The sequence below is a fragment of the Salmo salar genome, chromosome 18, assembly GCF_965601325.2.
Source record: "Salmo salar chromosome 18, fSalSal1, whole genome shotgun sequence".
Lineage (NCBI taxonomy): Eukaryota > Metazoa > Chordata > Actinopteri > Salmoniformes > Salmonidae > Salmo > Salmo salar.
The window spans coordinates 10,211,382-10,226,823 of record NC_138308.1 but is presented as its reverse complement, the minus strand read 5'-3'; the positions used below and the strand labels follow the sequence as shown (position 1 = coordinate 10,226,823).

The 15,442-nt window shown below is 44.3% G+C and overlaps 1 protein-coding gene across 2 annotated transcripts in view; it reads right to left on the bottom strand.

Moving 5' to 3' along the window:
- Positions 1-1,782: 1,782 nt before the first annotated feature.
- hs3st1l1 (heparan sulfate (glucosamine) 3-O-sulfotransferase 1-like1) overlaps positions 1,783-15,442 on the bottom strand; it is a 34,840-nt gene continuing 21,180 nt past the window's right edge. The window contains exons 2-3 of one of the 2 annotated variants that reach the window (XM_014154187.2): positions 3,195-3,265; positions 1,783-3,055 (exon numbers count right to left, since the gene is read on the bottom strand). In XM_014154187.2, coding sequence (XP_014009662.1) covers positions 2,172-3,055; positions 3,195-3,231 — 921 coding nt within the window. In that variant the 5' untranslated portion in view covers positions 3,232-3,265 and the 3' untranslated portion in view covers positions 1,783-2,171. Of the gene's footprint in view, positions 3,266-15,442 lie in introns of both variants that reach the window. The other variant, XM_014154190.2, reaches the window with a different exon arrangement.

Here is a 15,442-nt window from a genome sequence, read left to right as displayed (position 1 = left end):
CTTAGGTTCAAGGTGCGAGAGGAATAGCCGCTCGGATTGGAGAGGAGGCAGAGCAGCGCATGCAATAAGCTTTCCTGAATAACTGGGCCTGCCCGGCCCACAACAGACAGCACATCTCAGTATTCAAAGTAAAAATACAGCCCGACTGGCCCGCTACTGTGCCTTTCTAGACCTTATAAAAACTGTGGAGAGTACACTCACAACTGATCCAAATAGAATGAAACATTGAAATCACAAGGGCTTTTGGGATGTTATTCAAATAACATTTTCACTGCAGTTTACAGCCTAGACTAGAATTTTGAACTCACTTGAAAACAATGAAGCAATTATTCATTGCATTGTGGTGTTGTAGGCTAGGTCTAGGTAGGATCATTGTATTGTCCCTGAACAAGATCAAGAGGGGAGCTTTCTGAGCTGCGTATGTCATGTCTTCACTGTTATTTCACGCGCAATGACGCCACTGCCGATCAGTTAGCCTATTCCTATTTGTTCTTGTGTAGTCATATTGAAAATGTGTGCAGCTCTGAATGCTTTTATATGTGGTATGATTGCTAGTTAGCCTATTGCAGATCTGGACAAACAATCCACCTACTGGACCTCTATTGTCACTATGACTGGTGGAGAGAGGGCCAGACAGACATACTGGTAGACTATATTGACCTGTGGTATAGTAAAAAGTTAGCGTGCGGGCTGGAAGCATGTACACACACGGCTGAGATGGCTCTGTGACCTGGACAGGGCCTCCTTGTGGAGGCAGGACAGGGTGTTCTCTTCCAGGTGAACAGGCACATGAAACACACGTGATGGGGCAGGCCCCAGTGAGGCCTTGGCAAGGGTCACCGGGTCCCTGTCACAGCCTCTTCACTTGCACCGATGACAAGGGGAACCCTTGAAAGAGCATGTCCGGACACATCACCTCATATTATTCCTGAAGGACCTATATGCCCCCTAGTGAACACATAGGGTAATAACATCCCTTGGTCCAAGACTGCAATGACAAATTACTTTTGAAACACTACCAGCTCCTTTAAGTCAAAATAGAATACTGAGTATTCTGAGAGTATGTGCTGGATGGAACCTTAGAACAAGACTACAGTTGAATACACTCATGACATATCAATAAACACAATAAAGTATCAGTAAATGTGAGATGGTAAGATTGGAGTGTAAAAACATGAGTTCATATTTTTAGTGTGGACTAACCCCCTGGCCAGGGATAAAGCCACCAGCATCGATGTTTGTCACCCCTGGGGTGGGATAACTTATTTAGCCTCTGTCAGAGCCAGCAGACAGAAGGGAGATCACATAATCATCAGTGGTCTCCCTGGCTTTGCCTGGTCTTTAAAGCCTAATCAACGAAGATAATAATCATGATGAAAATAGTAGTTGCTACTCTGTTTATGTTGAATAATCACAACTCCAGTGAGAACTGCTACAATACACATGATTTACTGGCTGCCTCTACAGCCTGATCAAACTTTTGAACACTTAACAGTGCTAAAATACAGGAAGAGCTCTGACTTCAGCTTGCTGACTCTCGCGATTTCAGCCCCTTTTGCTGCAGGCACTACCTTCAATGTCCAAACCATTAGTGATTTCTGTAATACTAAAGTGGCGCTCTAGGGCAACCATTTCCCTGCATTAATGTCCTTCTTCCACTGCAGTGAATCAAAGGCTTATCCTAATGCCTCAGTCTACCTTAGCATGCTTCCTAAACCACTCCGGTTAGGATCTGGAGGGCATCACAATGAACCAAAGGAGAAACAGATCCCGTTCCACATGTACATTTTTAAAGCAGAACAATTTATTATCAAGTACAAGAATATCAAACAAAAGCAGAAAAAAATTCATCAGGTTCACAAAATTGTTTTGCCGCAATCTGCATCACTTCACTTTTGTTAGGTACAGTACAGAGAATGACTTATCAAGCTTGGCGATTTTTCCACGTTAGCTTATATTTTAAGTTCTTGCTTAATTTTGTAAATGTGGAACTTCTCTGCTGACACCAGAGCAGAGTAAAAGGCAATTGACAGGAGTGTTTGGGTGTCAGAGTTCTTAAAGTGCTTTTGCCCCTTTAATACTGGTCAGTCAGTCCTTAAACAGGGCAATGGTTCCTAAGTCTTCTGTGGGCCAGGGGGAACTAGTCCACATAGGAAGAGGCGTAGCCTGCCTTACTGCCAGTCAAAGGAGCGCTTCACCAGCCGGTAGAAGTTACGATTGTGCTCCCGGAGGTAGGAGCGTAGCTGTTGCAGCACGGTACTGTTGACGGCCGGGTGGGGACGCCCTTTGGACTCGTGCAGGCAGCGTTCTCGCCCCTCACTCCGGATGCAGTAGAACCCCTTGGTCTGGTTGAAGTAGAAGTTGGACGACATGATCCTGGAGGGCAGGTTGAGGAAACGCTCTACTTTCTGCAACTCAGGAAGGGGGTCCCGGATCAAAGTGTCCCCATCAACGATGTGGATCTGCTCCAGAGGGAAGTGGCGCAGCCAGTTCCGCATATGCACGTCATAGAAGCTACGCTGGATGGCCTTGTAGCGGGTGTTGAGAGCTCCGCTGCGCACCAGCAGATTCTCAATGGCCTGCACTGGCTTGTGGTTCTCCAGGCGGTTGAAGTATACCTGGGTGTAGTCCGAGATGACGCGTTCAGTTGGGTCCCGCAGGATCAGCAGCAGCTTGATGGAGGAGTTCATGGCACGGATGCGTTCTGGCGCCAAGGAAGAGGTGAAATAGCCTGGCGTCTTCTCCACTGTGATCTGGTGCGGGTAGGAATAGGGCATCAGCTCACGGTACCAGTCAAAGCCCCTGGCGTAGTTCTCATCCCAGTCGAAGAAGTGCACCTCTGTGGCGGCGGCAGCGACCTCAGGGTGGATATCTAGCATCTCCAGCAGGGCGCGTGTCCCCCCCTTGCGCACCCCAATGATGATGCTGTGGGGGGCATGTTTGCTTGTCCCCGGGGGTGGAGACAGAGTGACATTGGCAGTGAGTCCAGGGCCCAGATCCAGACTCTGAACAAACTCTGATGGGGCAGCATAAGTCTGGAGAACCAGGAGGAACACTGACACCAACAAGCAGGCCATGGTGAGGGAGGTTGACGAGAAGAGAAAATAGAGGAGAGGAGATGGTCAGAGAGACAGGAGAGCAGTGGATCAGGTTTAGCTGTGGATCAGAGCCATCTCTTTGTGATCAAAGCTCACATGAACGGAGCGGCTGTCTTCGTCTGCCATTGAGCATGAGGAGGAGAAGTCACAGCCAGTCCAGAGCACATCTGTAGAGACAGAAGGGGAAAAAAATGTACTTAGGTCTTCCCATTTGATTATCATGAAAAGCTAGCATAGCCCCAAGGCAATTTCTTTAACCTGACAAAGCTTTCCAGTAATTAATAGAATGAAAGTCTGTCTCAAGTGTTTCCTCTCTTTTGGTTAATATTATTATTCATCTCACTCTGTTTCAAATTTTTTTCCTAACATCTCCCCCACATTTCCTAGCCACCGTGCTTCTACACCTGCATTGCTTGCTGTTTGGGGTTTTAGGCTGGGTTTCTGTACAGCACTTTGAGATATCAGCTGATGTATGAAGGGCTATATAAATACATTTGATCTCTCTCCTTTCCATATCAGGAGTCACTTAGTTTAATTATATGGTGTAATTTCACTGGCTAAAAAATATTTTGATATCTCAGCCACATTTGAGATGAACTATGCAAGTGCCTGGTTCTGGGCCAAAACATAGGCCACACTACTTCATTTTGTTTTACCGGGTCATAATCCTCACTCAAATCAATACACTTAACATTCACCCTGGAACATTTCAATGAAGACAGCAGGGTTAAGTGTAAAGGACAAAGTGTGACTGTAGAAATAAGAGAAGCTTTAATTTCTGGATCAAGATCAAAAACAAGGCCAAGAGAACTAGGACAGGAGGACTAGGATTTAAAAATACCGGATAGACTGAACAGCCATAACATTTGAATCCTCCTGACCTTAAGTCTTCCCAAATACTTTCATCAGGAAAACAAACTAAGGGAGAGGTCGATTCCTCCATGCAAGACAAAATAACTGCTCTGTTGCATAAACATCAAATACCACCAAAAGGTCATGGTAAGGCGCTCTAAACAAACTCCCAGAATCATTATCCGCCTGAAAATAGGCTTCACTGCTGAGAAAAAAACAGCATAGGCTGGTCATGCTGGTGACCAACCGCCGCCGTGTTATGAACACTGGTAGTCTCTCGTGGACAGACTACGTAAACATAAACGGTACCATAGATCTGTCATGATACGTGATGCGTGAGATCCAGTAGTATTAGTTCCAGTGTTCGGTTTTTTTCATCACTGGTTATTTGGACAAAAATCACACTTTCGTAGGTGTTAGCATCTTTCGAATTTCGGAACGGGAGGGAACATTTGGCCCATAGACTTGCCTGTAACTAACAAAGAGAGAGGACGGTGCTCTTCCTTCCGGTTCAGATCCTTATTCTAGTTCTTCTCAACTCGTATGGACCCTGAACTTAAAATCATACTTTAGTTCTGTGTTAACCGAGATTAGGACATTGGTGACCAGCCGTCGCTGTGTTTCGGACACTGGTAACTAAGCTGGGCACAAGCATACCAGTTATGCTGGTCACCAGCAAAACTAGCATCAATTCAGCTTGCAAAGTTATGTTTTATTCCTATTGGGATCCAGTCAGAGTGGGGATATCCAAGAATAGGAACTTGTATTCACCCACAATCTGCATTCAGAATAACTGCCAGGGTTAGAAAGATTTATAAATGACAATACCTAAACCATCTAAACAGGAACAACCATGTCAGCAATGGTTGCAATAAGTCCAACTAACAGATTGGATTAGAAAAATCTATGTTAATCATGTTTGTGTAGCATAAGATTTCATTAATTCAATGTATACGCAAAAAATAAAAAAAGTGTTTGAAAAAGTACCACATTTTCATACTTGAGTACAAGTAAGACACCTTAAAAGAATGACTCAAGTAAAAGTCACCCAGTAAAATACTACTTGAGTAAAAGTATTTGGTTTTAAATGTACGTAAAAGTATAAATAATTAAAAAATGGTCTTATATTAAGCAAACCAGACGACACAATTTTCTTGTTTTTTTTATTTATTTACGGATCGCCAGGGTCAACACTCAGACATAATTTAAAAACGAAGCATTTGTGTTTAGTGAGTCTGCCAGATCAGAGGTAGCAGGGATGTTCTCTTGATAAGTGCGTGAATTAGACAATTTTCCTGTCCTGCTAAGCATTCAAAATGTAACGAGCACTTTTGGGTGTCAGGGGATTGTAAGAAGTAAAAAAGCACATTATTTTCTTTAGGAATGTAGTGGAGTAAAAGTTCTCAAAAATATAAATAGTAAAGTACAGACACACCCCCCCAAAAAAATAACTTTAGAACTTTAAAGTATTTTTTACTTAAGTACTTTACACCACTGCTAAAAACATATTGAAACAAACTATTCTAAAAAGCTAATGGCAATAGACCATGCTGGTAAATATGATAATGATTGACATTTAAGACATTTAGCAGGACGCTCTTATCCAGAGCGGCTTACAGGAACAATTAGGGTTAAGTGACTTGCTCAAAAGGCACAAGTAGATTTTTCACCTAGTCAGCTCGGGGATTCGAACCAGTGACCTTCCGGTTAATGGCTCAACGCTTTTTACCGCTAGGCTACCTGGGCATGGTTTTGCAGACCAGCTTGGTCACCAGCATCACCTGCATAAGCTCGTCACCAGCAAGACCATGCTGGTCAGACCATGCTGGTCAGACCAGCATGGTCACCAGCATAAGCTGGTCACCAGCATCACTAGCTTGACCAGCTAGTCGGCCAGCCTAACCATCTAAACCATGCTCATCAAACCAGCCTGACCATGCTGGTCAACTAGTATAACCAGCTAGACCATGCTGGTCAAACCAGCATCCAATCAGCACTGAAGAAAACCCTGGACCAGTTTGAAATGTATGCTGGTCTATGCAGTTTTTTTTTCTTCAGCAGGGTTGTTGACAGAATATGACTTTACTCTACCCACTTCGCTGTTGCCCAATATTAAAATCAACCACTAGCATGGCCATGATTGAATAAGCATAAAGCGATTGCTAAAAGAACAGCCACAGCTCACTCTGGATAAAGCTCTCCACTCCCAGGGATGGGAATAGGGCTTGGGCAATGTATAGGGCCGGGGCTAGATATGAGGTCTGGGACTAGGAGGTGGTATGGCTGCTGGGGCAGGGGCTAGGTATGGGGACTGGGGTTAGGGAATGCAGCCCTGGGGGCTGGACCTGCCCTACAGCACTGTGGGTAGAGAAAAGGTGCTCTACTGTAAACGTCTGTGCAGGGAGCCACTTATGCGCTGTGACAGGCGAGCTTGCCTGTCAGTGTTTAAAGGTGGAGAGCTGCCAAGTCCAATGCTAACAGCCAGGCAGCCAGACGCACTTCCTGTCTTATCCAATTCCCCTCACTCCCTCTCAGCACACCGTCACCTGGAATGAGCCATTGTTTCACATCCCGCTGGGCCGCATTGCTTTATTCAAGACTTGATGCATATCTTCAGGGCTTTTTTTCGTCACACAGCTGCCCGGCACACGATCTCAGTATCTGGGAGAGCATTTAACTAGAACTATTGGACTGAATGCTGAGGGAGAGAGAAAGGGAGTACTGGCAGGTTACAGACAAGACACTGGCATTGATTTATAGTCCCGAACTAGGTAAGAGGTCACGTTGTAGTTGGCTGAGTAAAACAACTAAAGATAAAATATGCAGTGCCTTATTCTAAAATGGATTAAATAAAACAATTTCCTCAGCAATCTATACACAATACCCCATAATGACAAAGAAAAAAGAAAAAAAAGGTTTTTATAAACTTTTGCACATTATTTACATAAGTATTCAGATTCTTTGCTGTGAGACTTGAAATTGAGGTCAGGTGCATGCTGTTTCCATTGATCGTCTTTGAGAGGTTTCTACAATTTGATTGGAGTCCACCTGTTGTAAATTCAATTGATTGGACAGGATTTGGAAAGGCACACCTGTCTATAAGGTCCCACTGTCAAGTGCATGTCAGAGAAAAAAAAACAAGCCATGAGGTTGAAGGAAATGTTCATTGAGCTCCGAGAGGATTGTGTCGAGGGACAGATCTGGGGAAGGGTACCAAAAAATGTCTGCAGTATTGAAGGTCCCCAAGAACACCGTGGCCTCCATTATTAAATGGAAGAAGTTTGGACCCACCAACACTCTTCCTAGAGCTGGCCGCCTGGCCAAACTGAGCAATCGGGGGAGAAGGGCCTTGGTCAGGGAGGTGACCAAGAACCCGATGGTCACTGACAGCTCTAGAGGTCCTCTGTAGAGACGGGAGAACCTTCCAGAAGGCCAACCAACTCTGCAGCACTCCACCAATTAGGCCTTTATGGTAGAGTGGCCAGATGGAAGCCACTCCTTATTAAAAAAGGCACGACAGCCCGCTTGGAGTTTGCAAAAAGGCACCTAAAAACACCCAGAACATGAGAAACAAAATTCTCTGGTCTGATGAAACCAAGATTGAATTCTTTGGCCTGAATGCCGAGCATCACGTCTGGAGGAAACCTGACAACATCCCTACGGTGACGCATCATGCTGTGGGGATGTTTTTCAGCGGCAGGGACTGGGAGACTAGTCAGGATCGAGGCAAAGATTAACGGAGCAAAGCACAGAGAGATCCTTGACGAAAACCTGCTCAGGACCTCAGACTGTTGTTAATTTTGATAAATGAACTAATAAAAAAAAAAGTTTTTTGCCTTGTCATAATGGGGTATTGTGTGTAGATTAGAATTTCATTCATTTTAATTCAAGGCTGTAACGTAACAAAGTGGAAAAAGTCAAGGGGTCTGAATACTTTCCGAAGGCACTAACTCTTATGGCAAGTTAGCGTACTCGCCCTGAAAAATAATCTGCTATAAACGTCTTCATGTTTTACATCTGCAATCGTTAAGCTACATCTGCAATCGTTTAGCTATGCCTACCTATGACAAATGACCCAACTATCACACACAATACGGCACAATTCACTGACCTGTGATCTCATTTTACAGCTTGTCAGTGGCTGCAGACACTGTGGCTTATCATCTCGTAGCATTACCACTGAGAGCCTGAGCCAGCGTAGCTCATGGTTCTACCCTACTATTCATCATCCTAGCAGGCACAGCGGGAGAAACAACAGGTTTTCTGCTCCACGGGAACCCAGCTCCCACTAATTACTCAAACCAGCCGGCCAGCTATATCTAAAGCAGGAGCCAGAACAAACCCTCATTCATATTCAGTGGGTTCCCCGTTCGGTAACATGTGGTGAGCAGCAGGTATTGTACTGCAGAGTTAGTTTTCTTAATGACACCTCAGAGATCTGCTCATCCAGAACAATTATTGATTCTATGGAGCTTGATTACCAAGCCCTTTGTGCAATCAAAACAGCATCATTTTTGTGCCTGGTTGAGTTGCGGGGATATTACTATTGATGTGTAGGTATGTAGATATGCCCTCTTTCTCAATCACAAAGGCTGCTGAGGGGAGGACACCTCAGAATAATGGCTGGAATTGCGTGAATGGAATCCATGTGTTTGATACCATTCCATTCTCCCCAGTTAAGGTGCCACCGGCCGCCTGTGACACACACACAGTAACACACTGCACTTAGTAAATAGAGACTAACTTCTCATCACTGACTGATCTTTTTGACCCGTTCAGTCAACAACAAAAAAAATAAAATGTATATTTTGACTCATTTCGTTCATTTGAGTCGGTAACGCCCAGAGCAGGCAGGACCCTCTAGCGGTGAACGATGAACTGAAAACTAGAAAGAGACATGATTCTCTCGATCACATGTCGTTGACCATAAGGGGCTTATTGGAGCTGTCGTTTGTGACTGAGACTTGTAAAAGTGTGCTTTAAAACAATATACATTTATTGATTGCTAGGCATACAAATAATAATTTTTAGGACATTTTTAAACAAGGTGGAGTTGTGGCCGCAACTGGACTAGATTGTGAACGACTTGGCGGAATGAATTGCTTGCTTGATTGCCGTGAGGATGATAAGCACAACATTATTTGCGAAACTGCAGCACCCCAAAACAATTAGTTCTTGAGTTCAAGTTTGTTGAGCAGAGGCTGTGTATGTTTTGTCTCTACAAAGTGTCCGTCATAACATTAAATTAATTGCACCATGCGATCAATTATCAGCTGTAAACATGTATTTTTCTTCTCTATGCTGCCTGCAGCCTCATCTATTTTTGCCTGTGCGCATATACAACCGTTGTTTGTCGGAGCACGTCTCTGGAGTCACCGGAGGAGCGCATATTAATAACCCTGCTGTTGAATTCATTGAGGCGAGCAGGTCAAACTAAAACTAAAAAGACTAAAGACTAAAATGAACGAGCCATTCAGAAAAACTAATCATGACACTAGTCTGTATAGAGTGTTGTTCAAAAATAACAAATCATTCGCAAATTGCATATCACCAACTGAACTGTGCTAGACTGAGTTACAGTGTACTGTACACACTGGCCCTTTCTGTGGGCCACTGGGTCTTACTGTGCCGGATGGCCCTCGGCCAGGCTCCAGGGGCTTGTTACCGTGGTGAGGAATAGCCCAGCGGACCGGACGCCAGCGGCGTGTGGTGATGGATTATGTTGGGAGGTGGGACTCAAGCCCAATCAAACGCACCACTGCTCTTCTTGCTGAGGAGATGGAATGATCAAAATCAACTGCAGCTCTCTCACACACACACACACACACACACACACACACACAGTGAGGTCAGGGCATAGAGCCATCCTTCCAGCTTTCTTACGCTCCCCCCCCCCCCCATCTCGTTCATTTTGTCGTCTGCATAGCGAGTTGTTACAAGACCTTAAACCCAGTGCCCATTCATCTACAGTACAAGCAGAAAGACTAATTGTCAGCTTTCTCCATTTCAAACACCCTCTTTTTCTCCCTCTTAGATGCCCGATTACAACTTCAGAAACACACACACACACACACACACACACACACAATGCCTTCATCGCGAAAGATCTGCAGTCCTTGACCCTAGGCTGGTTTACAATTTGTCTATAGACATGTCTAAACAATTAGAATGTCTACTTTTCATATATATTTTTTTACCTTCTTTGCTTTCAGGCCCACGTGGAAGGGATGGTATGGGGAGGGGGGTGGCTGGGTGGAGACATGATGGATGGTTGGGGAAGGGAGGTTGGAGGCTCACTTTGTTAATGTTCCTTGACATACTAGGAAAGAACAATAAATATATTTTCTCTATTATACACGCACACCAACACACTAGGTTAGCTAGGCAGCTAAAGTTAGCTAGGCTAGGCATTAAGGTTAGGCTTGAGGGTTAGGGTAAGGTAGTGGTGGGCTCCCGAGTGGCGCAGCAGTCTAAGGCATTGCATCTGCAAGAGGAGTCACTACAGTCCCTGGTTTGATTCCAGGCTGTATCACATCCGGCCGTGATTGGGAGTCCCATAGGGCGGCGCACAATTGTCCCAGCGTTGTCCGGGTTTGGCCAGGGTAGGCCATCATTGTAAATAGGAATTTGTTCTTAACTGACTTGCATAGTTAAATAAAGGTTACATTTTTTTTAAATGCTAGTAGTTACTAGCCCAATGCTCTAACCAGTAGGCTACCTACCGCCCCAAAAGTGTACTTTGGTTTAGATGAGAAGTTGCTCACATAGTTGATTAATAGTTAGTTAAAAACATGCTTACTGACTACTGTGCTATTTACTGTAAATATTGCTGCTCAGCCAGAATGTAGAGTTGCCAAGCCATGGCCAAAGGTAAGGCAAAGTCAATTCAAAAGTAGAGTCCACAGACTCTTCTCAACTCCCGCCAGTCTGAATAAGCCCTAAGCAACAGTATGAAGTATAAGGACGGCAGGTAGCCTAGTGGTTAGAGCGTTGGACTAGTAACTGAAAGGTTGCAAGATCGAATCCCTGAGCTGACAAGGTAAAAATCTGTCGTTCTGCCCCTGAAAAAGGCAGTTAACCCACTGTTCCTAGGCCGTCATTGAAAATAAGAATTTGTTCATAACCAATTTGCCTACTTAAAAAGGAGAACCATGCAAACAGACCTGAAAGAAAGAGTGGGTCGTGTTCATTAAGACATTGTAGCACAACTTTTGTTTGTGCAACAGAAAACTAAAAATGTATTTTCTTATGTCCAGGTAGTCCTTCCTTGTTTCAGTTTGTTTGGTTCCTAATAAACATAACCCTGGACTCTTGGGTTGTCGTGGTTTACTGGATATTGCTACACTGATGTTTGCCACGAATGATGAATGTTTCAGAATACAGAAAAAAAAACATTTACACAGAACTCTATGGAGAGAATGTTAACAAGGGCACATTCATTTCAATGTATGAAAAAGACCCATTTTTTGTTGTTTGTTTTTTTAAATCATTAAGCGCCAGAGAGAGTACAGTACACAAGCTATTCAATAGCCCAGGTTCTTGCGACATCCCTTGTAGACACTCTTTGCAAGAGACATGGAAGACATGTGAAGGTCACACAAGAAGGGACTTGAGAGAGGGCGGGAGGGGGGGTTGGTAGGAGACTTGCTCTCTCATCAAATTGGCGTTGGACTAATGTATACTGTACCTACAGCGCCCCCTGGTGGCCAGAAAGTTAACATTTGGCCATTTCTACCCACTTAACAGCTGAACGGTTTGTCAAATCAAAGTGTATTAATCGCGTACACAGTTTCAGGTGTTACAGTGGGTGCAGCGAAATGTTTATGTCACTAGCTTATGACAATGCAGTAAAATGTCAAACAAGTACACAAAAAAATTCAATTGTAAAATAAATACAACAGAAACAAGAAATCAAGAACGGCGGGACGAATCCAATTAACAATCCAAATAGCACTGTAGCAGCAATCAAAATGCAATCTATACGCATGTACACCGGGGAAATTTGCACAAGATATAGTAAAACTGATATGTACAGCAGTAGATATATTATGTATGTCAAGAATCCAGTATAAAAATAAATATGCGGTGTGTATAAACTAACTAAAATACAATGTACAGTAGTAGAAGTATTAGAATGAGCTATGTCAGAGATACAGTATTTAAATAGCTACACGGACCGAGTTTACCTTGCAACTTTATTGACCTTTTATTTCCATATTTGCACTCTGTACACCCTACACACTCACTGTCACTCCAACGCAAATCTACCTCCATCTCTCCATTATCCCTGCACATGTACATATGGTATTGAAATTAAAATATTTCCTGTATATAGTATGCTTACTTACCTACTTTGTGTATTTCATATTGTTCAATATGAACTAGAACAATATTTCATATTGTTCTAGTTCATATTGTTATTAATTATTTAAGTTTTAGTTAGCAAGAAAGGCATTTAACCTTACTTGTGCATGTGACAAAACATGAACTTAAATACAGTGTCCAGTGGTTCAATGTCTCGATAACATTTGACAACAGTGTTGGCTGCGTGTTTTTTTTCTTCTCACCTTTATTTAACCAGGCAGGCTAGTTGAGAACAAGTTCTCATTTGCAACTGCGACCTGGCCAAGATAAAGCATAGCAATTCGACATACACAACAACACAAGAGTTCCACATGGAATAAACAAAACATACAGTAGAACAAAAGAAAACAAAAAAGTCTATATACAGTGAGTGCAAATGAGGTAAGTTTAGGCAATAAATAGGCCATGGTGGCGAAGTAATTACAATATAGCAATTAAACACTGGAATGGTAGCTGTGCAGAAGATGAATGTGCAAGTAGAGATACTGGGGTGCAAAGGAGCAAGATAAATAAATACAGTATGGGGATGAGGTAAGTAGATGGGCTATGTACAGGTGTAGTGATATGCGAGTTGCTCTGACAGCTGGTGCTTAAAGCTAGTGAGGGAGATATGGGTCTTCAGCTTCAGAGATTTTTGCAGTTCGTTCCAGTCATTGGCAGCAGAGAACTGGAAGGAAAGACGACCAAAGGAGGAATTGGCTTTGGGGGTGACCAGTGAGATATACCTGCTGGAGCGCGTGCTGCTATGGTGACCAGTGAGCTGAGAAGGCGGGGCTTTACCTAGCAGAGACTTGTAGATAACCTGTAGCCAGTGGGTTTGGCGACGAGTATGAAGCGAGGGCCAACCAACGAGAGCGTACAGGTCACAATGGTGGGTAGTGTATGGGGCTTTGGTGACAAAACGGATGGCACTGTGATAACAAACTGGATGCAGTCTGAGTAGAGTGTTGGAGGCAATTTTATAGATGACATCACCGAAGTCGAGGATCGGTAGGATGGTCAGTTTTACGAGGGTGTGTTTGGCAGCATGAGTGAAAGATGCTTTGTTACTATATAGGAAGCCGATTCTAGATTTTTGGATTGGAGATGCTTAATGTGAGTCTGGAAGGAGAGTTTACAGTCTAACCAGACACCCAGGTATTTGTAGTTGTCCACGTATTCTAAGTCAGAGCCGTCCAGAGTAGTGATGCTGGACGGGCGAGCAGGTGCGGGCAGTGATCGATTGAATAGCATGCATTTAGTTTTACTTGCGTTTAAGAGCAGTTGGAGGCCACGGAAGGAGAGTTGTATGGCATTGAAGCTCGTCTGGAGGTTCGTTAACACAGTGTCCAAAGAGGGGCCAGAAGTATACAGAATGGTGTCGTCTGCGTAGAGGTGGATCAGAGAATCACCAGCAGCAAGCGCAACATCATTGATGTATACAGAGAAGAGAGTCGGCCCGAGAATTGAACCCTGTGGCACACCCATAAGAGACTGCCAGAGGTCCGGACAACAGGCCCTCCGATTTGACACACTGAACTCTATCAGAGAAGTAGTTGGTAAATCAGGCGAGGCAATCATTTGAGAAACCAAGGCTGTCGAGTCTGCCAATAAGAATGTGGTGATTGACAGAGTCGAAAGCGTGAGTGAGTATGATAGCTTGCGTGTGCGTTTTGTATGCGTGAGTGTGCATCACCTGGTAGACGACTGGTGATGGCTGTTCAACAGTCTGATGGCCCGTTAATATCACTAGGCCCTGAACTTAGTGATGAGCTTGGAGGGCACTATAGCGTTAAAAGCTGAGCTGCAGTCGATTAACAGCATTCTCATATAGGTGTTCCTCTTGTCCAGGTGAGATAAGGTGGTGTGTAGGGTGTCGGGTGGTGTGCAGGGTGTCAGGTATGTTCCTTGACTAGCCTTTCAAAGCACTTCATGATGACCAAGTGATACAGGGCGATAGTCATTTAGTTCAGTTACCTTAGCGTGCTTAGGTACAGGAACAATGGTGGCCATCTTGAAGTAAGTGGGGACGACAGACTGGGAAAGGGAGAGGTTAAGAATGTCCGTAAACACTCCAGCCAGCTGGCCTGTGCATGGTCCGAGAACGCAGCTTGGGATGCCTTCCAGGCCGGCAGCCTTGCGAGGGTTAACACGCTTGAAGGTCCTACTCACGTTGGCTACAGAGATCGGGAGCCCACAGTACTCGTCAGCAGCGGGGCCCATGTCGGCAGCTCGGGGTTGTTTTCCTCAAAGAGGAAAAAAAATAAAAATAGTGTTTCACTTGTCTGGGAGTGAGGCGTCTGTGTCCACGATGTGGCTGGTTTTCCCTTTTTAATCCGTGATTGTCTGAAGTCCCTGCCACATGCATATTGTGTCTGAGACAGAATGTGTTTGTGAAATTTCGGGAGAATTTACTACATTTTCTTTGTTAAAGTACCTGGCTACAATGAATGTGGCCTCAGGATATTCGGTTTTGATTTGTTCCAAGTCCAGTGTAATTCCTTGAGTGCCAGCATAGTGTCGGCTTGTGGGGTGGGAGGGGGGGTATTCCAGGTCAGGGGAACAGAAACTCATAAGGGTTTGTACATTCCTACAATCAGACCATGGGTTGTTTATCATGAAACATACTCTTTCGCTTTTAGCTTGATCAAGCACCTCCACTGTCAACAAAGTCTCTCTAAGGCAGAGTAAGTCACAGTCTCTCGTATCGCTATGGTAGGAGATCCACGCTCTGAGCTCGCAAAGTTTTATTGTCCAGAGACTGTACATTAGCAAGTAGTATACTAGAAAGCGAAGGGTGGTTTTCCCTTTTCCTTAAAAATCGGACAAGAACTCCAGCTCACCTCCCTCTTTGGCGGTATCATTTTGGAAAAAAGGCTCCCGTGAGGAATGGAACTGGGGCTCCCGAGTACCGCAGTGGTCTAAGGCACTGCATCTCAGTGCTAGAGGCTTCACTACAGACCCTGGTTTGATTCCAGGCTGTGTCACAACCGGCCGTGATTGGGAGTCACACAGGGCGGTGCACAATTGGCCCAGCGTCGTTTGGGTTAGGGTTTGGCCGGGGTAGGCAGTCATTGTAAATAAGAATTTGTTCTTAACAGACTTGCCTAGTTTAATAAAAGGTTAACTAAAAACTGCTTTGGGCAAAG